At 43.3% G+C, this 22,813-nt stretch overlaps 2 protein-coding genes across 5 annotated transcripts in view; one reads left to right on the top strand and one right to left on the bottom strand.

Moving 5' to 3' along the window:
- The window catches only part of DDX58 (DExD/H-box helicase 58), a 36,139-nt gene extending 19,964 nt beyond the window's left edge, over positions 1 to 16,175 (top strand). For all 3 annotated transcript variants that reach the window (XM_045021914.1, XM_045021915.1, XM_045021916.1), the window contains 9 exons: positions 1,909 to 2,010; positions 4,289 to 4,446; positions 5,697 to 5,832; positions 7,001 to 7,149; positions 7,320 to 7,410; positions 8,187 to 8,357; positions 10,320 to 10,471; positions 11,956 to 12,102; positions 14,362 to 16,175. In XM_045021914.1, coding sequence (XP_044877849.1) covers positions 1,909 to 2,010; positions 4,289 to 4,446; positions 5,697 to 5,832; positions 7,001 to 7,149; positions 7,320 to 7,410; positions 8,187 to 8,357; positions 10,320 to 10,471; positions 11,956 to 12,102; positions 14,362 to 14,667 — 1,412 coding nt within the window. In that variant the 3' untranslated portion in view covers positions 14,668 to 16,175. The remainder of the gene's footprint in view (positions 1 to 1,908; positions 2,011 to 4,288; positions 4,447 to 5,696; positions 5,833 to 7,000; positions 7,150 to 7,319; positions 7,411 to 8,186; positions 8,358 to 10,319; positions 10,472 to 11,955; positions 12,103 to 14,361) is intronic.
- A 1,638-nt stretch (positions 16,176 to 17,813) lies between these two features.
- Positions 17,814 to 22,813, bottom strand: part of ACO1 (aconitase 1) — a 42,092-nt gene continuing 37,092 nt past the window's right edge. For both annotated transcript variants that reach the window (XM_045020778.1, XM_045020779.1), the window contains 4 exons: positions 22,451 to 22,598; positions 21,149 to 21,271; positions 19,667 to 19,852; positions 17,814 to 18,591 (listed from right to left, as the gene is read on the bottom strand). In XM_045020778.1, the coding sequence (XP_044876713.1) occupies positions 18,478 to 18,591; positions 19,667 to 19,852; positions 21,149 to 21,271; positions 22,451 to 22,598 (571 nt within the window). In that variant the 3' untranslated portion in view covers positions 17,814 to 18,477. The remainder of the gene's footprint in view (positions 18,592 to 19,666; positions 19,853 to 21,148; positions 21,272 to 22,450; positions 22,599 to 22,813) is intronic.

The raw sequence follows: 22,813 nt of genomic DNA, 5'->3' as shown, positions 1-22,813 counted from the left end.
GCTGTTCTGAAATAGGGATGTTTTCCTGAATTGGGGCCGAAGTTCTGGTGGGCCTGATGTTCCTCTCACCTAAACGGCTGTAAATTGGAAGTACCCTCTTTTAGATTAGTGGAGGTGCACAAGTCCAAAACCTCTGTAAGGGCCCCATCCAGCAAAGCACTTGCCCACATGCTTAATTTTAAGCACACTACTCACAGGCTTGTGCTTTGCTGGATCAGGCCTGAAGTGAGAGTGAAACTAAACCTGATCTGTCTCTTTGTTTCTTGTATATCTTCAGGGTTGGAAAACATAGTGCCAAAACATTGAATGTAATGTGTAATCCTGTTTATGTCCCATTTTCTTGAGAAATTTTTCAGTCCGAGATCCACTCTCATCTGAGGTAACTTTGTAAAGATAAATGTTGGTGCGTGGTCATATTTGATATCTGAAGGGAGGGAAACAAATGTTAATCTGTCAGAAAATTCTAGTGCCTGTCTCAGAATTACTTAAAGATAAGCTCTAGCTGCAGAATTTAGATCCAAATCTTGAGCGTTCCTGTTTGGATGCAGGTTTTGGTTTAGGGCTATTTCTATTAAATATGCATGTGCTGTGTAAAAGATTAGAGTTTGGAGTATATGATTAAATTGGACTGTCTCCACGTCCCATTTAGTTTGCCTGCCTGTGAGGTGTGTGGAGAAGGAATATGTACAGTGCTGCTTCTAGAATGTATGGGTGTTTTTTATTAAAAAAATGGATTTCTGTGATCTTAGTGAAGAATTGAGTCAGTTGTGAAATTTGGAAATAGGGGAGTTGGAACTTTTAGCTGTGAAACCAGAGTTTTAAGTTCAGATTTTGTGTGTGTGTGTGTGAGAGAGAGAGAGAGAGAGAGAGAGAGAGAGAGAGAGAATTCATTCTGTTAGCCAATATTGCCCGGGATAGCTCATTTGTACGGAAGCATGACTGTTAAATTCCAAGGTAAAATCCTGCCTGCCTCCTAGGTGGTCGCTAAGAGCGGGCCGAGGGAGAGCACAAAAGGAGCCTTTCCTAGTGTACGTGGCCTGAGTAAGGGCTAGATAGAAGACAGTCCGTGTGCTCCTCTAGTGCCGGGGCAGAGAAGTCTTACTCCCCAAGGGCACCCAAAGGCAGCTGGACTGTGGATCAGTGTCTGTCATAGACTTGAGCCATGGATCTGGCCAGCTGCATGCAAGGCAGCGATCTGTACGCCAGGGGTGCTCTGCCTCTGGATGCCCAAGCCTTTTAGGAAGTGTTGTGCTCTTCTGAGACAGAACGTCTCCCGATGCTCCCTGTAGGGCCATGCGACTCCATTGTGCTCCCATCGAGTGCATAGTCGAGCCCCTAGGAAACGCTGCACGGTGACTGTTGTAACCGAGTCTTTACTGAGAGTTGCATGAAAGGAAATAAAGGAAGAGGAATGGACTGAAACGCATTAGCTGGATGTTAGATGGGAATTTCCTAGAGCTGAAGGGCTCTGTTTCCCCTATCATTTCCTAGGTTTGCTTTTTGCAGGTGCAGGTGCATGTGCAGTGTAGTATTGATCAAGTAACAGATAGACTAATAGTACAACGTGAATAGTGAACCTGAAATGGTGAAAATCAATCCTTTCTGCACTGATCTTGCCCTTAGAATTTTGCCTGCGTAGAGCTAGGGATCCTCTCTTTTTGTGCATGTATAGCCCTGTAACTCTGATGATAATGGCATTTAGCTAGGCCAGACTTGGCCCTTCCAAGGACCAAAGACGCAGCCACAAAGGATGTTAGCAAAGAACAGCCAGGCCCAGTGTTCTTCAGTCCAGGCTCCATGTAACAGTTTGTCGTGTTGGTTGATAGAAGGCCTGGAAATGTTTTAATCAATCAGCTTTGGTTTGTGATCTATTGCTGATCACTTTGTGGTTCCTTCTTGTGACTCTAGCTTTCAGACTAGTCGGGAAGCGCCCCAAAAACCACTTTATGGACATTATCTCAATCCTGATGTCTGAAACTGAGGCCCTGGCAAGCAAGATTTACCCAATAGGTAAGATGACACCGAATGCAGACCAGGGGGAGAGAACTGGGGATTCACTTTTAGACTATATCAATAATGAACAACTCTTACTTACTGCAGCAGCATTCATTCCTTCAGCTTCCTTTCCCCTTTTTATTTTACCTTTTCTGTTCCTTCCATTTTCTCTTTTCTAATATCTCAGATGAAATAGGTTGCACATGGAAAACAAGCTTTTTGCTTATCATTCAAGCTGTCTTAATTTGTAACATCACCAATCATTTGACATGCCATGAAACCAGATTGCCTAGTCTGAGTGTATAGGTCGTGAAACTGTCAAATAATTGTAAGTAAAAATACCAGAGCTCTCTTTAGAATGCAGTTTTTTGTTTCTTTGTTGTTTTTCCTACAGAGAACGTTCTGGTATGTGGTATTTCTCTAGATATTTCCTATAAAATGAGCCTACGCTAAAGGATCACATAATGAGGCCTTGGGCATATCTTACCTTGACTATTGCAGCAGCTTCTTTTCTTGTCTCTGTGCTTCCCCCTTTTCCAGTCTATCTAAAACTGCAGCTGAAACTTATCTTCCTCTCCTGCTGCTCTGACACACACGGTCTCTTATGCTCCTCGAGTTCAGTCACTGGCTTCCTGTGTGAATTAAGTTTAGCCTCTTTGTCCTTTGAGGTTCTACATGGCGCTGTCCTGCCTACATTTTACCTCATGTGTTGCATCTCCCTACTGTTCCCTTGGACTCCTCTTCCCAATTACCTATCTTAGGTGTTTATATGCCCCCTCCCTTACTGTCACATATGAGCACCTCATAATCTTCAGTGTATCGTGATGACCCTTGTGAAGATAAATTTTACAGAGGGGGAACTATGACACAGAGAGACTGACAGAGAATGAGCCAGGGTTGTGTAGCAAAGGAAGCTGCTGTCTGTAGGACCTCAGTCTCATTTGCTGCAGAATTTGGAAGGTGTGTGGTGAATAAGGCAGGGGATTGCAGGAATAGAAGGTGGATTCATGGCTGAGATAGTTGAATGCCACCCTAGAAATTGGATTCTATGCCTGCCTCTGCCAGAGTTCCTGGTTGGGCAAATAACTTAAATCAAACATTTCATGCCGGGCCTTGAATTGTGTGATTGAGTCATTGGGGTTTGATTTATCATAGAATATCAAGGTTGGCAGGGACCTCAGGAGGTCATTTAGTCCAGCTCAATGCAGGGCCAATCACCAGACAGTTTTTTATCCCAGTTCCCTAAATGATCCCCCCCCCAAGGATTGAACTCATAATGGTGGGTTTAGTAGGCCAATGCTCAAACCACTGAGCTATCCCTTCTCTCAGAAGTGCTGAGTGCTCACAGCAGCAAATGACATCAATGAGAGCTCTGTTCTGAATAACTAGTGCTACAAAATGCGAAGTATTCTGAAAAATCAGGTCCTAGGAGTCTTGGGCTATGTCTACACGCCGCACCTTAAAAAGATGTGGTTGTGCCAGTGCCACTGCAGCCACGCCATTGTAAGTTGTGCGGTGTAGTCGCTCTTTATCGTCGGGAAAGAGGTCTCCCAGAGACAAAATAAAGCCACCCACAACGACATCCACATCACTCCTGCGCCAATGAAGCACAATCCACACCGGCGCTTTTTTGTCATTAAAACTTTTGGCATTCGGGGGGTGTTTTTGCATACCCCTGAGTGACGCAAGTTTTAATGATGAAAGCACCAGTGTAGACATAGCCACTACTTCTGGTTACCCAATTCAAGGCTATTTGTGACCTTAATCTCTATATGACTCAGTTCCCCATGTGTAAAATGGGGATAATACTGTCCCACCCACTTCACAGGAGAGTGGTGAAGTTAAACCAAGTGTTTGCAAAGCACTTGGATACTATAATGATGAGCTCAATAGAAAAACCCAGGAGGAAATCGAGGCTCGGTCTACATTAGCAACTTCTGTCAGTATAACTGCGTTGCTCAGGGGTTTGAAAAATCCACCCTACGACATAGGCCACCCATTGAATAATGAGGAAAAAATTAAATACTGACTAGCTGTTCCTTCAGTGAACATTATCCATTGAATGAGGCAAGGGCCCTGTGGAGAAAATAGGATGTGATGATGTAATTAAAGCCAGTGACACAATGCATACACACAGATGTTACAAAGGGTTAATTCTGGCATTTCCTAACTGAGAACTTGTCTCTGCAACCTTTATGTTCTTTTATTATTTCTGTACGGTGCCCTGTATCTTGTTCTGGCTGTTAGCTCCTCAGTAAGATGTAGTGATGCTTGCTGCCTCTTTCTGCACCAGATGCGTTGTCCCACATTAAGAGTAAACGTTTCGGAACGCAGTGCTATGAACAGTGGATCGTTGACACTCAGAAGAAGTGCAGAATGTTGCAACTGCCGGATAAGGAAGAAGAGAAGAGGATTTGTAGAGCTCTTTTTATTTACACTGAACACTTACGGGTCAGTAAATGCCCTCTCCTATTGCATGTACAGAGGGATCAGTCATGTTCACAGCAGTGCAGGTGCCTCCAATTAGAAGTTGAATAGGACCCTACACAGTTCCCAGATTTCTGGGTGCTCTTATCTTTGTAGTAATTATGGGATGATGCAATGGGCCAGACTCTCAGCAGTACAGACTGGCATAGTTCCACTGGCTTTACTGCAGAAGGAATGTGAAAGACCTTGAGCCAGATCCTCAGCAGTGTAAATTGTGGGTTTTAGCCCATGAAAGCTTATGCCCAAATAAATTGGTTAGTCTCTCAGGTGCCAGAAGGACTCCTCATTGTTTTTACTAAAGCCAAGGAGCTACATCAATTTACACCAGCTATGGATCTGATTCAAGGTCTTGATTGAATTATTTGTGCTCCAGGGTAATGTGCAAAGGACTGGAGCACACTGGAGAAACCTGTGGCTAATCGCCTGTGGCACTTGGGAACTGGTGATTGTCATCTTTCTTATAAAATGTTACACAAAATAAAAGTATTGTCTTTCATACAAAATAGTTTTCAATGTTACTAAGCTCTATGGATGGAATATGTTCTAATAAAATGTAATGTGAAATGATCAAATAGTTTGTTTTCTTAAGGGCGTTAGAATACTGCAGAAATTAAACATTGGGGGATAGAACTTCAAACATTCTGAAAATAAACCTCCCTTAAGCCATAAGAATATAAATTACAGGGTGATTACTAACAGTGGCATTATGTCAGTGCTGTGCTTTAAGCACCTCAATGAGGGCATTGAACTCAACTCTGAAACGTGTGTAAAACCTGTAGGATCAGGGCCAGTGTTTATGGCTATATCAGGGCCCCGATTCCCATCTGGCTTACATTCAAACAGAGGTTTGAATAATCAGTTTGAGATTGGAATCAGGCTTCAGAAATTCACAGACTGAAAAATAAATTAGTGGATTTTTCTCAGAAGTCTATTTTAGCGGAGAGTGCAAACGTATACTTGTTTGAAAGGAGCAAACGCAGTTTTAGCACCCTCACATCTGAGCTGTGTCTTGGATGCTTACTGAAAACCATACTGTTCAGCGGATAACTGCTTGCAATCACTGTTTTCCTGTGCTACTATAGAAGTAACAAGTATTTCAAATGCAGAAGCTTATCTTAGTAAAGCTTATCACTGGGTTCCCCACCCCCCCATTACTGAGAAGCATTTGGCCTGAGAAATGAGTGCTTTAAAAATATATTCCTCTCTCTAAACAGAAATACAATGATGCCCTCATCATCAACGAAGATGCACGGACTCAGGATGCATTGGCCTACTTGACTGAGTTTTTCAATGACATTAGAAGTGGCGGGTTTGACGAGATAGATCAACAGTTAGCAGCGAACTTTGAAGGTACTTCCTGCAGCCCATCTGAAAGGTGCAAGCACTAGGCAGGGGGAGAGGCATTGTTTAAGGTGGGCCAACTTGCTTCTCCTCTTACTTGGATCCATGTTTAGAGGCTGTAACAGTTGGGGTCCACACCTTCCAAGCCAGTTGTTTGCATGAAACCAGCTTTGAGTACCCATCCGTTGTCCAGCCCAGGAAAAGACTTGAAAGTTAATGGAGACTTTCCCTGTGTTCCCAGTGGACAAATGTCCTGGCTTATCCGTGGGGGGCTGAACTTGGGACCTTCAGTGCTAAAATCATGAGCTTCTACCCCGTGAGCTAAAGAAGTAGTAACCTGAGCTGTCAGCTGCTATAGACTCTTATTCTCTTATGTGGGTCAGTGGCTAGCGGATAAAGACACTCGCTCTCCTGCTGTGTTTTATGTGAGAACTGGGAGCCTGGGGGAGAGGGGAGGGAATCATGAGTGCTAGCAACTTCAGAGGGAAGAGCCAGGGTAGGACACAGCTGGGGAAGGGGCACATGCCGTGCTCTGTGCTACTTGGGCTCATGCTGCCCCAGCACTCCTGCAAGTATTGCAGCAATGCCTCAAGGGGCTGTGGTTTAATGCAGCAGTGTAGCCCTGAATTTGGAGAACAGCTGATTAAGAAATCAAGTGTACTGAATTAGGCTCTGATCCTGCAACTGCCTGTGCAGAGTAATTCCCATTGAGGTCTGGGGGGATTCACATGGATGCAGGGTCTGCCTGTACAGAGCCAATTGAAGGATCAAACTTCGGGGTTTGGCTGCCTGGCAAGCTAGGGCACTGTAGATTCACAGCCTGGATGGCCACACGCTAAGCCCTCAGTCAGTCAAGAGCCAGTAGAATCAATATTTGTCTTTAAAATAGCTGGGGGGTTTTAAAGCAATTTTCTGGTTTAGATGCCTGCTCGGGGGCTCTGCTGCTGTGATTTCAGCTTTAAAATGCAAGTGATTCAGAAATAGGTTTCCATAGGGACGTGGTTACACACATAAAACTTTTTTTCTTTGTTTTTTAAGAGAACAGTTGAGAATTTTTAAAGAAGGTAAGTGCGAGGGAAAGTCACTTGGCCTTTGGCTGCTAGATGTGGGCCAGCTTGCTGTTTGCTGGAATGGCTGATGCTAACTGCAAACTGAGGAGGTCAACGTTTTCTTCCAGCTAAACAACAGGAACTGAGAGAGGCCTCAGTAGATGAACTGAATGAGAATCCCAAACTGGAGGAGCTCACCTTCATCCTGAATGAAGAATACCGCCTGAAGCCAGAGACCCGCACCCTTCTCTTTGTTACCACAAGAGCTCTAGTGTCTGTAAGACCTTCTCTCTCCAACACGACTAAAAAGGGGCAACTAGAAAATAAATATGGGGTAGCTTAGTAGCCTGCATGGGCTGCGCTTATTGCACAGGCCAGGGGCTCCTCGCATCCCTTTCTGCGACCAAAAGTTTGGAAATGGTTACTAATGGGTATCTTGCTTTATAGGCTTTGAAGAAATGGATTGATGAAAATCCTACACTCAGCTACCTAAAACCGGATGCGTTGATGGGGCGTAGCAAAAGAAACCAGCAGACAGGTATGGGAGTTTGCACTGAGGGAAGTAAGTTGTTATACCATGTGTTCCCAGACCACTTAAATTATTGCATTATCTCTGTAGTCAGTCTCCATGTTCCAGGACAGGCCGACAAGCAAATGCCCAAGCCAATATTACAATTCCTTCATCAATATTAGGGAGGGATATGAAATGTACAGGAGATTTTACCACATCTAAACAGACTCCTGCTTTTCCTGCCAAAACCTCTGGTTAAAACGCTAGGTGCATTAGCAACAATGCTCTGCTATGCGATTCTGCTAGATAATTTTAAAAAAAATCCCTCATCCTCTTTACTCAGAGCGATGCAGTGGGTATTCCCTGCCTCATTTGTCGCTCACTGAGTTTCCCTGTGGTTGGAGGTAAACACATGTTTAAAAACTTGACTGCACCAAACAGAGGAAATCTGACTTATTTTGAGAATATCTTAGTGGTTGAAAATAGCCAGAGAACAGGATCTCATTAAAACAAACCAGTTTTAAAAGGACAGCTTCAAACACACTGGGGGAAGTGTAAAATGTTGCTTGCCAAAGTGATTCACAGTGTGACACCTTAACAAGAGTCCCTCTTTGTTAGATATTGTGCAGCTTTCTAGTCCTCAAGCCACAGCTGTGTATCCTGATGTGAGGCATTTCTTTCACTGTCTCCAGAGCAAACAGACTGACTTTTGGTACTGACTGCAAGGATAATATGTGTAGTATCTGATTTAGGAATTTTTCAGCATCTCACCGTGCATTGTATTCTGACTTTTTGTACTGTAGGGATGACACTCTCAAATCAAAAGGGCGTACTGGACTCGTTCAAAACCAACGGCGACAGTAAGATACTAATAACCACAGCTGTCGCAGATGAAGGGATTGATATTGCTCAGTGCAACCTGGTTCTCCTCTATGAATACTCTGGCAACGTCACCAAAATGATCCAAGTCCGAGGTATGTGCCACTAGAGCTTGAGAAACTATTATCATGTGAATATGGTAGAGGGCTAGAAAATACCCCGTCAGTCCCTCTGACTGGCTGTCATGTTTACTTTAGGCGTTGTGTGTGTGTGTGTGTATCGTACTCTAATTTTGCTCTCCCTCTGAGTGCTTTCAGCTGAATGAAGGGTCAGGGCAAGTCTTGATGTCAGTTTGTCACAGGACGGAAGAGCCATTGATTGATTAGATTAGAGTGTGTGTGTGTGTGTGTGTATAAGTAAACTATACACATCACACGATGGTGCCACACATTCAAGGAACATCTCTTAAGCGTGCATTTGTGCATGCAAGTAAATAGAAATATGCACAGAAGAATAATTTAACAGCAAGTGCAATTGGAAATTCTGCAAAACATGCCCCCATGGAGAATTCAGAAGAAACTCCATTAAGGGAGTCTCGCATAGTTGCTTAGTCCTTCTACCCATCTACGAAGTTCTTTGCATATGGGCACAATCTGTCCTTAAACTTGTGTAACATGGTGCCCTCAGGTGGGTTGTTGGAAGTGTGGCTTGAACCTGGGACTCCTGGATTTAAAAACAAGTGTCTACTGGCTAAGCTAAAAGACACTATTAAATACAAAGAATGTGGTGCTCATAAACCACTATAAGAACAGGAGTACTTGTGGCACCTTAGAGACTAACAAATTTATTTGAGCATAAGCTTTCGTGGGCTACAGCCCACTTCATCAGATGCATAGAATGGAACAGATAAGTAAGGAGATAGATACATACACATACAGAGAACATGAAAAGGTGGTACTTGCCCTACCAACGCTAAGAGGCCATTATATAGTCCAGCCACTAGAGGGGGATAGAGGGTCCTATTCTAAATGTCGGTTTCCCTTTCAGCTACAAAAGGGAAAAATGTTTCATAAAATTACCCAGCCCTTTTAAAAATTCTGCTGCAATGTTTAATTTTGTGATCTGAGCACGTAGTCAGGCTATGAAATTCAATACTGTTGTGAAACGGTTATTTTACTCATTTTAAATTGACCTTTCACTGAGGTGAGCTCCTGGCTTTGGGGGTTTATAGCAGACACGCAATGTCATAGTTTTATTGTTACTTATTTTTGTATTAAATAATTACCTCAAAATTAGACACTTAAAGTGTTGAGGGAAAAAGCTCTCTTGCTACAAGCGCTGTTGTAACTACCTGAAAAAGAAGTTGGGCAGATTAACTCCTTCAAAGTTTTGGAACTCAAACTACATGTGAGTTAGTGCTAACAAACCCCCTTTTTAAAAGCCTAGGACAACATGGGAATCCTATGAATTACTATTTATTATTATTATTATTTATTAGTTTGTATCCCAGTAGAACCAGACCCCAGTTGAGATCAGGGCCGCATTATGCTAGTCACTGAAAAAATACATAGTGAAGAGACAATCCTTCCCCTAATGGTATTTCCTACCATCAACTATCTGTTTTCATTTTGGTGGGAATCCAACAACGGGACAGCTAACTAATGGATGTTCATCTGTCTTGTTCCTCATCTAGCCTTACGGATCTTTCTAAAAGAAACCAGTGGGACAATATACAGTGGTTGCTGACCACAAGCTGTCTGAGCTAATCACCCCTGAAGGCCTCATGTGTAACACAGTACAGACAGAGAGAACACATACAAAACAGGGTGGGGGTCTTTGTAACTTCAAAACTTCATAGAATGTGTGTGGTTTTTTTGGATGCTTCTTCAGATTAAGAGGGCCTGGGCCCAGTGAATTTTAACTGGGAGGCTTTTCTAAGCATGTGTAGTTGCTGCAGCTTGGGAATGGGTGAGGGCGACATGAGGACCCATGCAGAAGCATAACATTTCCAGTGTTGCTATGCCTGCATTGAGACCCAGGCTTCGGGGCGCAGCCTGTCGGCTCTTTTGCTCTGTTCGCTATAGCGCGTTATAAAGGGGCTACCTGTCACCCCCCAGGTCGCGGAAGGGCAAAAGACAGCAAGTGCATCCTTGTGACAAGCAAAAGCGAAGTGGCTGAGAATGAGAGAAACAATATCTATAAGGAGGAGATGATGAACAAGGCCATCAAGCAGCTGCAGGAGTGGGATGAGGAGAAGTTCGCAAGGAAGGTGGGTCCACTCGCTGCCATTCTGCATGGTCCAAATCAGAGACCGAACCTAAATTGGCCATTGTCACTGCACCACGTATTCACTCTGTGCACACACAAAGCTTGAGGCCTTGTGCTGAACCTGTGCAGCGGGGGGCCGGGATACATTTCCCCCTGTATGTGCTAATCCATTGTGTAGTGTTGCTGTGTGCTGCTGTTTCACCCCAATGGTAGCTGTGAAGCACTGGTGGTCAAAGTGGATGTTCGCATAGCAATAGATGGACATGCTTATAATATTTTTAGCATCTCTGCATAGGGCTGTGGGTGGGCTTATTAGCACGGAAAAAATTTCTGAGTTGACGACAGAAACCAGTTTAAGCCCAAGTAGGTCATTGTGTCCACACTAGGTGTTCTGAGTCATGTTCTGAACCATTCCAGATTTGCAGGGTCTATACTAGCAATGTCCTGTTTCAGTTGCAGCAGCCTTTGGCTACTGATTTCACAGCTCCCTGAAGCAGTGGATTCTGGGAGATTTCAAAGCCCCACTGGTGAGCAGGTTGGGACTGTAGGGGGATGGCTCTTTGAATGGTTTGCGTGATTATGCCATTCCCTTCCATCCTCACAGGCACTGGAATGGTGTTTTAGGTGTGCTGCAGGACAGCCTAATCCAGACAATATTTGACATTCACATAAACCACGGGCTTTAGAAGTATGCTGGGAATATCTCTCCTATCTTAAAACTGAAAAAGTCTCCAGGGTGGAGAAGGTCAGAGATGTGCTCTCCTTCATGCAAATTGTCCCAGTAGTGGTGTCTGGGCCAGATTCTTAGCTGGAGTCAATCAGCAAAACTCTATCCCCTTCAGTGCCAAAATTAACATTGACCACTGTTTAACTGCAACTACCGCAGAGATGAAAAGCAGCAGGTGTTGAACATTGTCTGTGGGGCCATGTGGCTTTACAGCCGATGAGGATCTGGGCCTATGAGATAGTATTGCATTGTAGCGAGCGCTGTGATGTCAGAGCCTCAGGGCTCTGACATCACAAAAATCTTGTCCTGAGCATGCTTGGAAGTAAACTTTTTTTCCCCTGATGCTCTTCACTCATCAGTGACCATCTCAGACAGGTGCTGGCTTCATATTTCTGCTAAAAAGAGACTTTGTTCAAGAATTGGATGTCAGGCTGTCCGTCATAGATGCATAAGAATTGCAAAATACGTAGGGATAACTGGAGTTTGCAATTCTGAAAAGAATAGGGGTGGGGTCCTTTGGGGAGAGTTATTAGCCCTGAGAGACTGAGTCACATTTTCATAAGGAATAGCAAAGAGGAGCTTGAATTCCACAACCACCACCATTTTCAGGACCAGGACCAGGTCTACAGCTGGTATAAATCAGCATAGCTCCATTGACTTCACTGTCGCTACACAGATCGACATCAGCTGAGCCTCTGGCCCTCGGTGTTTCTTTGAAGCTCATAATATCCCTTTGTTTCTAATGCTTTGGTTTGTAGGTAAATGACCTGCAAAACAAGGAAAAGACACTGCGAGATTCCAGAAAGAGAGAAATAAAACAAAAGCCCCTGGAGGGCAATAGACAGTTGCTCTGTGGGAAGTGCAGAGCATATGCCTGTAATACAGAAGACATCAGGGTAATAGAGGTAAGCATATAGTTTAGGAATCTGTGAATGTTATGCTGTGCAAATAGTTCATTACCAGTTGAGCCTTACCAGTCCAATTTTAGGGTTACATTTGATGTGGAAGTTAAAATGACCAGTTTGATGCAGAATGGGGCATAGGAACTTTAGTGACACATCACACCTGTGATTCATCCTGTGACCAGTGCCAAATATTTCAATGAAAGGTGCAAGAATCAGTGTAATGTATAATTATGGAACAACGGCACATAGGAGAAATTTCTTCCTAAGCCCAGGCTGTTAACATTTAACTTACACTCAGAAACAGTGGTTTAGATTGTTTATCCTACTTTATGTATGTTTATCCTCAAGCATGATCCATTGGTTGGTAAATGTAGACAAACAGGAAATAGATATCGATATCTAAACAAACCACCCACCTTCATAACCACACGTTCATCTTATACATGTACAATATACATAGTACCTGAATACTTAATGTAACTGATGTTCACTTTCAACCCAGAGATTATGTTTAAAAAATCCTGCTAAGCTCTTTGCTGCAGGTTAGCACTGAGTTGATGATTTCCAGTTGCTTGTTATGCATTGTAGGGGGAAAAAAAAATCCCTTAACTGCATTACTTTTCACTTTCATTGGCTTCCCCCTTGTTCTTCTATCATGACAGATGCGACATAGGAGTGCGTTATTTACTTTCTCTAAACCATTCAATATTTTATATAGCCCTATCATAGTGCTTCCTTCTTCATCTCCTTGCTAAAATGAACAGTTGTGATCTTCTCAATCACTCCTCCTATGGAAGTCTCTCTAGCCCTCAGATGACTTTCATCACCCATAGCAGAGCACAGCATTCCAGGAGAAGACGTACATCACTGCTTTATGGAGTAGCACTATCCTTTTCAGGATTATTTTCCTTCTCATTCCTTAGGTGGTGTATTCCTTTTTTAGAACTGCTGCTGGGCATTATTAACATGTTTTCATGAGGCTGTCTATGGTGACCCAAGGGTCTCAGTCAAGCTCTGCTCCCACCCACTGACGTTGGGAAAGGCAGCTGGGCAGCTCTACAAGAGAAGAGCCTTGTTCTTGACATCAGGAAAATCTAAGCATTGATGTTGGGTTTCCCAGGCCTAGGGTATTTCACGTGCTGCAAACAGGTGGTTTCCAAGCTGTGCTCTGGCAGAGTCCCCACTGCTTGGTGACCTACTGCTCCTTGTTTAAAAAAACTCCCCGCAACTGACTTGCACCACCCAGCTTTACATGCCTTAGCACTAGGAAATCGCAGATGGGCACTAGCTGTGTCTCGATTACGTTTGTTCCAGTAGCAGGGAGGTGTCGGGGTAGGAAGTAGTAAGGAGAAGCAGGGTTCTGGCTCTGAACTTCCTGTCTCTATGGTTCTGTAGGGGACTGACACCTCTCCCCCTGCAGTACCATAAAGTGGGAGCCTTGCAGCTGGAAACTCCCTGGAGCAGGGGTCCCCAACGCGGTGTCCACGGGCGCCATGGCGCCCACCGGGACGTCTAAGAGCACCTGCATACTGACCGGTGGACGAGCATCTGCCAACATGTTGCTGACAAGCAGCGTCATCCAGAGGCGTCGCCGGCGAAATGCCGCCTATTTTTGGTGGTATTTCGGCGGCGACACCTATTGAAGTTGCTGCTTGGCAGCATTTCGGCAGATGCTCATCTGCCACCACGGTCCTCTGTGGCCCGTCGTCTGGTGCCCGCCAGATGAAAAAGGTTGGGAACTACTGCCCTGGAGTTTCCATCCAGCTCCCCAGTGAGGCAGTAACCGTCATTTGGGACTATGGAACACAGTCATTTAAAAATCGTTCTTCCCCTTGTAAGGCCAGCTGTGCATTGTAGTACCACACAAGGAAAGATTTAATTGGAGCTGAGGTTGTAATAGGAGATGTATAAGAGTCGACTCAAATACATTGTCACAAACTCTTAGCTGAGACTTCACCACTGCTTACAAATTACATTTGGTTTTACAATTTTCCTGTGAGAAGGGGGATGAGTGACATTTTTATCTCCATTGCTTTTTTTGTAAGGGAATTTCCTTTTCCAGAAGTGCTACTGCAACTCAAGCTATTTTGTACAGAAGAATTGTGTCTTGTAGTTTAAACCAAGTGACAGAGGCAGAACTCCCTTGGTAGTTGTGTAAAATCAGCGTACGGAGGCCAACAAATGGAAACTTAAGCATTTAGAAATTATGATAAATTTCTGGTATTAAGCTGTATCTAATATTTTTAATGTCATTGTTAGACTTCTCACCACACTGTCTTAGATGCCCTGTTTCGGGAACGTTTTCTAACAAAGCCTCACAAAAAACCAAACCGCTATGACCACTTTGAGAAGAAATGCAAAATGTACTGCCGGGAGCCCAAGTGCCAGCACGACTGGGGAATCACAGTGAGGTACAAGGCATTCGATGACCTCCCCGTGATCAAAATTGAAAGCTTTGTGGTGAAGGATGTTACAACTAGTAAACTCGCAGTTTTCCGGAAATGGAGAGAGGTGGATTTTGCAATGAGGGAATTTGACATAAATGAAATGTCCAGCACAGAGTAACTAACAACTGGTTCACCACCACCCTGCTGGGTGAGCTATTTCCAGGTACACAAATGCATGTTCCTAACTCAGGTGTGAAATAGATTATATGCAGAATGGGCAAATGGCAGCACTTGCTTAAAGGGGGCTCTGCAGTCTTTCATTGGCAATTCTATTATGAAGGTTGCACCTTATTTTGTACTCAGTTCTAAGTGGATGAGGACTAATAACGCTCTAGGAATTACTGTATTTCATGCCCTGGTTGATAGGACTTTTTGCCCGTTTTACCTAAACAGTCCGGCATTGTTAAATAACAAAGAGGGAGTATACATGTCACCTCCCCTAGACTAGTTCGAGCACTCCCTAATTTGTATTCTGACTGCATGCTTAGTTAAGTCTTCACCGCTGCACAACAGCTTGTGGAGTGTGTGAAGAAACACATTTGAACACCTAATCCAATTTATTAGGTAAAATGTATAGATAGTTAAGTGGCATTCTACCAGTGACCAGTTGAAGTTGCATGTGTTTTGCACTGATTGGATTTATCTGTTTTGTTGCTGTTTGTTGCACTTTATGTAGCCTGACCTCATTAAACCTTAAAATTCAGTTCACCTCCAGACTTCATTTATGCCAGGATGTAGAGTTGTTTACAGGCAAAATACAAGGCAGATCAGTTCCTAACTGTGAAGGAACCAAAGTCAGGTTTAAAAGAGTTTCAACTTTCTGGATTTAGAGACTACACTTGGTCCCTAATTTAGTGTTCTGTGAGAAGAGTTGGACAACTTTGTTTTCAACTGAACAAACACACTTTAGATTTTAAAAAATCCTGTTAAAAAATGTTAGGCTTAACAAAATGAAGCCACTTACCTCCTGTGCAGCTGCTGCTACTCAATCTCCTAGTGGGAGGCAGGTCTAGCCAGAACTGATTTAAGGTCAAACCAAGATCTCCCAGTATACCTGCATGAGGTTAGCTTCATCCCTCCCATTAGACAACTGAAATCCACTGTTTGTCTGTATCATAACAGATAAGGATAAACAGTGCCTTTGTTTTCAATTTAAGCAATTTACTTTAGGAGGAAAACTTCCTCTATAGTGGTGATTGGCAGCTGTTTACTTAAATTGTGCTAATTAGTAGTTAGCAGTGCATGTTTGTTAGACACTTATCAGTATTGCTCTGTTTTAATTCCTCATGAAAACAGACGCATTTAAATAAAATAACTTTAACGGAAGTGTGATTACTAATCCACAATTAAAACAGTCTTTCTACAAACTGGTTGCTTCCTGCAGCAAAATTTGAAGTGTTAATCAAATGCTCAAATTCAATCTTCTGTTTCCATTGTTACACCATTACTTTCCTGCTTTAGAAGTTTAGAAAGTTCCCATTAATAAAAGCCAGTGTGTTGCTTATAGTTATTTCCATAAAGCCTTGGGGGGCATTGTCACATATGCTTATGAATGTATATATGACATAACTAGAATATGTTTTATGCCATGTAACATCTCTGTAAAGGTTATGATCTACTGAATCTATTAATCCTATTTGTGTGCATGTATCATTTTTATATTCAAAGTTATGAATATTGGCTGTGTATGGGCTTGACTTTTCAGTAGCCTTTGTAAAGCATTTGGTAGCTTCTTGAGAAAGGAATGTGCAAGTTAAGTGCCCAATCAAGAAGCACTGAAGGGACAATGGATCTTGGGAGGCTCCAATCCACACAAGTCATGAGGGCATTCAAGGCAGCAGGTAAACCATGGCTGCTGCCTGTAAAAACTGAGTCATGCAGGGACATGTGACTTGCCCGTGTGACTCCAAAACACCATCTTGGAGCTGGACTTTGCATAGGAGAGAGGAGGGGGTCTCCACCCATAAGAGTGAGTCTATTTAAGCTTGTGGGAAACCCCTCCATTTTGTCTTCAGCTGGCTCAGGAGATAGCCTCTCTATCCCCAAGGATACCTGAAAGAAACTGGAACAAAGGCCAGTAACTACAGGGGTGTGAATGATTGCTGGACCCAGACTAAAAGGAGACTAGTCTGTAAAAGGAAGCTTACTGGAATTCCTCTAAAAGGTGAGGTTTTTATCTGTACTCAGTTTTCTTACTGTATTAGTTAGACTTGTGTTTTATTTTACTTAGTAACAGACAGAAGAAAGTGAATTACCATTTGGAGCCACTTAAATCCTACTTTTCTGTATTTAATAAAATCACGTTTTACTTATTAATTAACCCAGAGTATGTATTAATACCTGGGGGTGGGGGGGGGAACAGCTGTGCATCTCTCTCTATCAGTGTTAGAGGGCGAATAATTTGAGTTTACCCTGTATAAGCTTTATACAGGGTAAAATTTGGGGGGGTTGGATCCCAGTGGGAGTTGGCCATCTGGGTGTTAAAGACAGAAGCACTTCTTCAGCTGCTTTCAGTTAAGTCTGCAGCTTTGGGGCACGTGGTTCAGACTGTGGGTCTGTGTTGGAGCAGACTGGTGTGTCTGGCTCAACAAGACAGGGTGCTGGAGTCCCAAGCTGGCAGGGAAAGCAGGGGCAGAAGTCGTCTTGGCACATCAGTTGGCAGCCCCTAAGGAGTTTTCTGTGATCCAACCCGTCACAACTTACTTCTGCCAATCTTTGTTACTACAGAGTTAGAAATTGTACTACAATAAAGCACACTAGCAGGGTCTATGCAGACAAACCAGTGCATGTTACCCCCCATGAAAACAAGCCCAAAGATGTTCTAATGCAAATAGGAGGTTATAGGCTTCATGTAGGTGGTCACAACAGTCCCTCATTATGGCTTTAAAAATCGATGGAAGTGTTCCCTCCCCCTGCCGAGTAGTTAAATGGTGATCGGTTAGGAGCCTCTTTAGTAACACTTCCTGTGTTTTGGAAGTCACTACAAGCAGTGTGTACGCAGCGAGGGTTCATGTGCAGGTATTAGCTACTTATCTAGAACCAAAATGTGGAGTCTTCAAAGAGCCACAAACAATATTCTTCTAGCAATAGGAGCATTACAGAATGTTGCAGTATTTCTGTAATAGCAGTAGCTACTTCTTACCTGTAGTTTTTTTTGTAGGCTGGATATTTATCACTGAAGAACCAAACTGTACTTCTCGAGCATACTATCGCCCTCTTGCTGAAGATAAGTCAGTGTGCAAAGAAAGTCCAATGCGATGGTCAGACTTTTTTGAAAATAGATTTTAATCTCTTAGAAATTTGTCCCCCTTAAAGGTCCACTGTCCCAACGAAACCTAGTGCCTAGAGAAGATGTTCTTAAAAGGAAGATGATTCACATTTTGTAATTAAGAGCGAGCTAAGCAATTTACTAATTTCAGCATTAGCCTCTCAAAGAGGAATTCTGATCAAATGCTGTTTAAATAGGAAAGCGCCAACCTCTGACACTTCATCCAGATTGGGGAGAAGGGGTAGGAAGGGGGTTAAAAATCCCAGTGTATCCTGTCAGTTTCTGGGAAACTGAAATGAGTACAGTACTGTATCGGACTGACGGGTGTCATCAAACTAAATGCACTGTGTACAAATCACCACTTGTTACAGAACAGGCTTTGGCAGTGTTTACAGATCCACTTTCTGCATCGCCCCATACTAGAATAGTCAATCTAGTCACCATACAAAAAATAATACAGGTATTTAATTGGGAAAAATAAATGAGTGTGTCAGGAAACTGAACACATTCTACCTTTGTAAACAAGCCCCTGGGTAATACAGTCCACAAGGAAACAACTGATTTCATGGTTTAGACGTCTAAGTTCCGTGATTATTGGGCATTCGCGTGTGGCCATCAAAGGCAGGTTTCTAACTGGACAGTTGCTTGCTGTTGCTTTAATTAGGACGCCATTTTACGGATCATGTAGTTCAGGATGCCACCACTGCGGAAATAAGTGAGCTCCACATCAGTGTCAAACCTCATGATGGCTTGGAAGGTTTTCCCAGTATCCAGCTGTGGGGATTAGAGAGAGAACATTAACTGAGTACATTGTGCTATCTGAATGACTAAGATCTGCAGGTGTGCCAAGTGCAACAGGATCTGCTAGTGAAAGGGGGGTTATTTCCCACATACAGCTGGAAGCCATGCTTTACTGGTCACTTAATGTTTGTTATTGCTAATGTGCACAAGTGCCAGAGTCAGATCAGAGGTCTACCTAGTCCAGTATCTTACCTGACTCTGGTCAGAGCCCGATACAAAACCCAGAACTCAGGTATGGAATAACTTATCTCCAGATAAAATTTCTACCTGAATCTAGTAAAAAATGGTTTATTTATGTCTTGGAGCATGAAAGTTTGTATCTCTTAAAGGGGTTAACTCTTCATGTTTTTATTTTCTAAATTCTTGGCTTCAGTAATGTGGCAAAAATATTAATTCCATTAATTTTTTTGCAGCCTCAGTTTCTGTGGTGTTGGCACAGAGAGGATAGGGCACCAGGAAAAAAAGGTTAATCACTGTTTCTGTACTAAAAAAAACTGTCCAAGCTAAGCATTTCAAGGAGGTGCACACATTGTGGATTAAGATATATATAGATATATAATGTTTCAAATGCATTAAGTGACGCACTGGGATTCATAATTCTTCCCTTGCAGTATTTTTTTGTTTTTGCAGTCTCCTACCCATATCACTTACACATAACTAGACTTATTGTTGACTACTTTGAACTCTACACTATGGCAAAAGTGGTGGGGCCCTTTCCGAAATCTCATCTAAAAATGTGCTCACCATTTGTTTGGCCCTAGTGTATTAATGCTTACAGTTTAGCTATATGTCGCTATTACATGGCACTGACTGCATTGTGCAAAGTATACAATCTATACGGGTGGAGGAAGTCAAACTTAAGATTCAGCGGACTGCATCGGTATTGAGTAGTTGCATGAAGTACACTTTATGGACTTCATTCTTTGCCACACAGTCTCTTATACACCATAGCCGGGGCTGGACCAAGAATGCTGGAAGGTGAGAGAGTGAGTCGGAGCTGCTAACTCCAGGGTGCTTTTGAAAATCCAACCCACAGGCTCCTGATTACCTTGATCTGGACTTTCATCCTTGGTGCAAGTTCTTCAGGAATGACAATTGTGTAACGTTCCCGTCCTGTGAGACCTAAACTCTCAGCATCCTCTCCGGGCAGATACTGCAAGGGAATCACTCCCATTCCTACCAGGTTACTGCGGTGGATGCGCTCATAGCTCTCGGCAAGAATGGCTTTAATTCCCTGGGAAATGCAAACAGAGTCAGCCGTGTTTACTGTAGGTTTAGAATAGCCTCTCTACATAGGTTGGGAAAATTCTCCTTATTACCATACAGTAGAGTTATAGGCAGAGATTTGCAAAAGTGACTAGTACTTGTGTTCCTACCCACCACAAAGGGGCCTCATTTTCCGAAAGTGCTCCTTGAAAGGTATTGTATAGCGGGGCCTTGAAAACCTTGGCCATGTTGTCTTTTAGAAAGGGGGGAATAAGGACTCCTAGCACACACACTGGCACCCTGAATAGGCTTGTGCTCTGGGCCACATGACCTCTGTTCTGTGCACAGATATTGGTTTATCATGTGCGCCTGTCTCCACTACTAGGTGCCACACTGTTTTTAAAAAAAGGCAGTCACACCATTGATCGTATGTAGCACAGCGATCTCTTAAATAACTCCCAGTTTCAACAGAAACTTTCCTTCCAACCCAGCATCTTGGAAAAAGTGCAAGTGTGGGAAATGAACCAAAGCCCCATCCTACTCCATGGGGTAGTGAGATCAGGGCTCTTCTTTCCAAAATGTATTATTTGTATATTAACAGCACATAGGAGCCCCCCTCACCAACGGCATCCTGTCAGCAGTTGGTGCCGCGCAGCCACAGAACAAAGAGCTGTTGCCTCACAGAGCTTAAAGTCCAGGTAAATAAGTAACAGTTACAAGTTTGGCCCCTTTTTGGTTGGAGTGTCATGCACAAACCAACCTCAACTTTTTGCCAAAGCAATCGTACTCGCGCTTGGGGGAATAACGTGCAAGCCGCCTGGAGTGTGCAATCTACTGCTTTTGGTTGGTGGTTAGTTCTAGAGTGGCGTTGATCATCTCAGTTATATGCTACTGTTTCTGCAATAGTGAGTCCTGGTTAAGAGTGAAACGTACCTGTTTACTGGGTAAGTATGAATTTCCTTAGCAGGGATAACTGGCTTCTCTAGTATATAGCTCTTGTTGTGGGCTACAACACTGCCGGTATTGCAAAGGCTCTGCTGGGCACAGAACTGGGCTTTGTTCTCAAAGGCAAATCAGTTTTCCCATCAGCAGCCGCTTCTTAACCAGCATTAGCAATAGTCTGAATTCTCCTTTAGTGACTGATAGTAACATTCTACTTGGAGTTAGAGACAGACAGACTCTCCTTGGAATATTTCTTTTTTAATTTACACTCTTCACCTTCGATGGGAAGTTTGGGCACAGGATGCTCACAAGCATCTAGGAGAAGTGAACAATGAAGGGTGGTTCTAACTTCTCCACTTCCATTTATTACAGAGTCACTCACCAGCAGAAAAGGGCCCTTTGCTGCCCAGTCCCTGGAGCTTCCTGAGCCATACTCCTTGCCAGTCAGCACGATGAGGGGATGGCCTGCCTGCTTGTACCTCTCAGCTGCATCAAACACATCCAGCTGGAAGGAATACCAGATACATTAGATTACTTCACACACAGCTGTGTCCCAACAAGACAAGATCTCTGCTGCTTCCAAGTCTACCAGAAGGGTGCTCTAAGAACTTTTCCTTCCATAATCACACATATGCAAAATACCACCATTCAGCATAGAGCTAGCCTACACCACCATGAAAGTGTGCTTTGTTCAGAATGTGAGTGGATACAGATGTAGAACACCACCAACATGTGAAATAGCTCAAGCAGGTCAGTTAATACATAATGTCCAATCCCAACACCGATCTCGCTTCATCTCGTATTGGCCATTTACAGCCCTGCCAGTATCACTTGTGCACCCCAGCCCAAATTATACTGTGTGTTCTCTCTTCACTGGTGCCCAGAAGAGCACAGGTGCTATTGGCAGAGCTGCAAATAGCCAATAATAGTGGCGGATGTATTGTTATGTTGGGATGAGAGCTGCTAAAGACTGCATGTCTACACACCCATGGTGTTAGATTTCTCTCTCTCTCTCTGTGTTCTGTCTCTCTACAGAGAGATCTCTAGAAATATACATCTAGCTATATAAATATATAGAGATCTGTAGAGCCTCCGAGTTATGAACTGACCTTGGAACCACACATCTCATTTGGAACCAGAAGTATGTAATCAGGCAGCAGCAGAGATTAAAAACATTAAATACAGCACCGTGTTAAACATAAAACAGTAAAGGGAAAATTTCAAAAAAGATTTGACAAAGTAAGAACCGGTTGTGTGCCTGTTTCATTTAAAGTAGGATGGCTAAAAGCAGCATTTTTCTTCTGCATAGTACAGTTTCAAAGTTGTATTAAGTCAATCTTTTGTTCAGAATGATGAACATCCCTTCCTAAAGTGTTCGTAACTCTGAGGTTCTACTGCATAGATATTGCTACACACAGAATATATAGACAGATACAGAATTAGAAATCGATAAAGATGTATGCTCTAGAGAGAGATCTCATATTTTCAAAGGACAGATTCTCAATAAGTCAACATAGTTCCACTGAAGTCACTGGCACTACATCAGCCGACACTAGATGAGGATCTGACCCACAAAACTAGGAAATAGCCCCCAACCACTTTAAACCCAAAGTAACTACTTCAGGCAAACTAGGTAGGTGCCCTGAGGTTGGCAGCGCCAGTGTGGATCAAGCAGTGCACTCACTGTTTCTCCAGAAGGGAAGTGGATGGTCTGGGGTGCCTGCTTATTGATGAATTTGTTTGACAAGCGAATGTTTGCAAACGTTCCTCTGACCATGACAGCGTCGTTACCTCTGCGGGAGCCGTAAGAGTTGAACTCTCTAGGAGTCAAGCTATTGAAGAAAAGAGACACCGGTGTTTATTTTTAAACTGAAGTGGCTGCATGAAATAAGCTGTGAAGAGGCATCGCTGAAGCTAGATCCAGTCATCTTTTTAACTTGCTCTGAAAGCGCTCTCCAGCACTCACACGGTCCCCGGCAGTGTAGTCGGGAACCAGCTCCCAGTTCATTATTTCTATTTCAACATCTTTCTTACCAGCCCACGGTAG

This window comes from Mauremys mutica, chromosome 6 (genome assembly GCF_020497125.1).
Source record: "Mauremys mutica isolate MM-2020 ecotype Southern chromosome 6, ASM2049712v1, whole genome shotgun sequence".
Taxonomy (NCBI): Eukaryota; Metazoa; Chordata; order Testudines; family Geoemydidae; genus Mauremys; species Mauremys mutica.
Note: the sequence above shows the minus strand (reverse complement) of the source record. Positions and strands in the feature narration are given on the sequence as shown.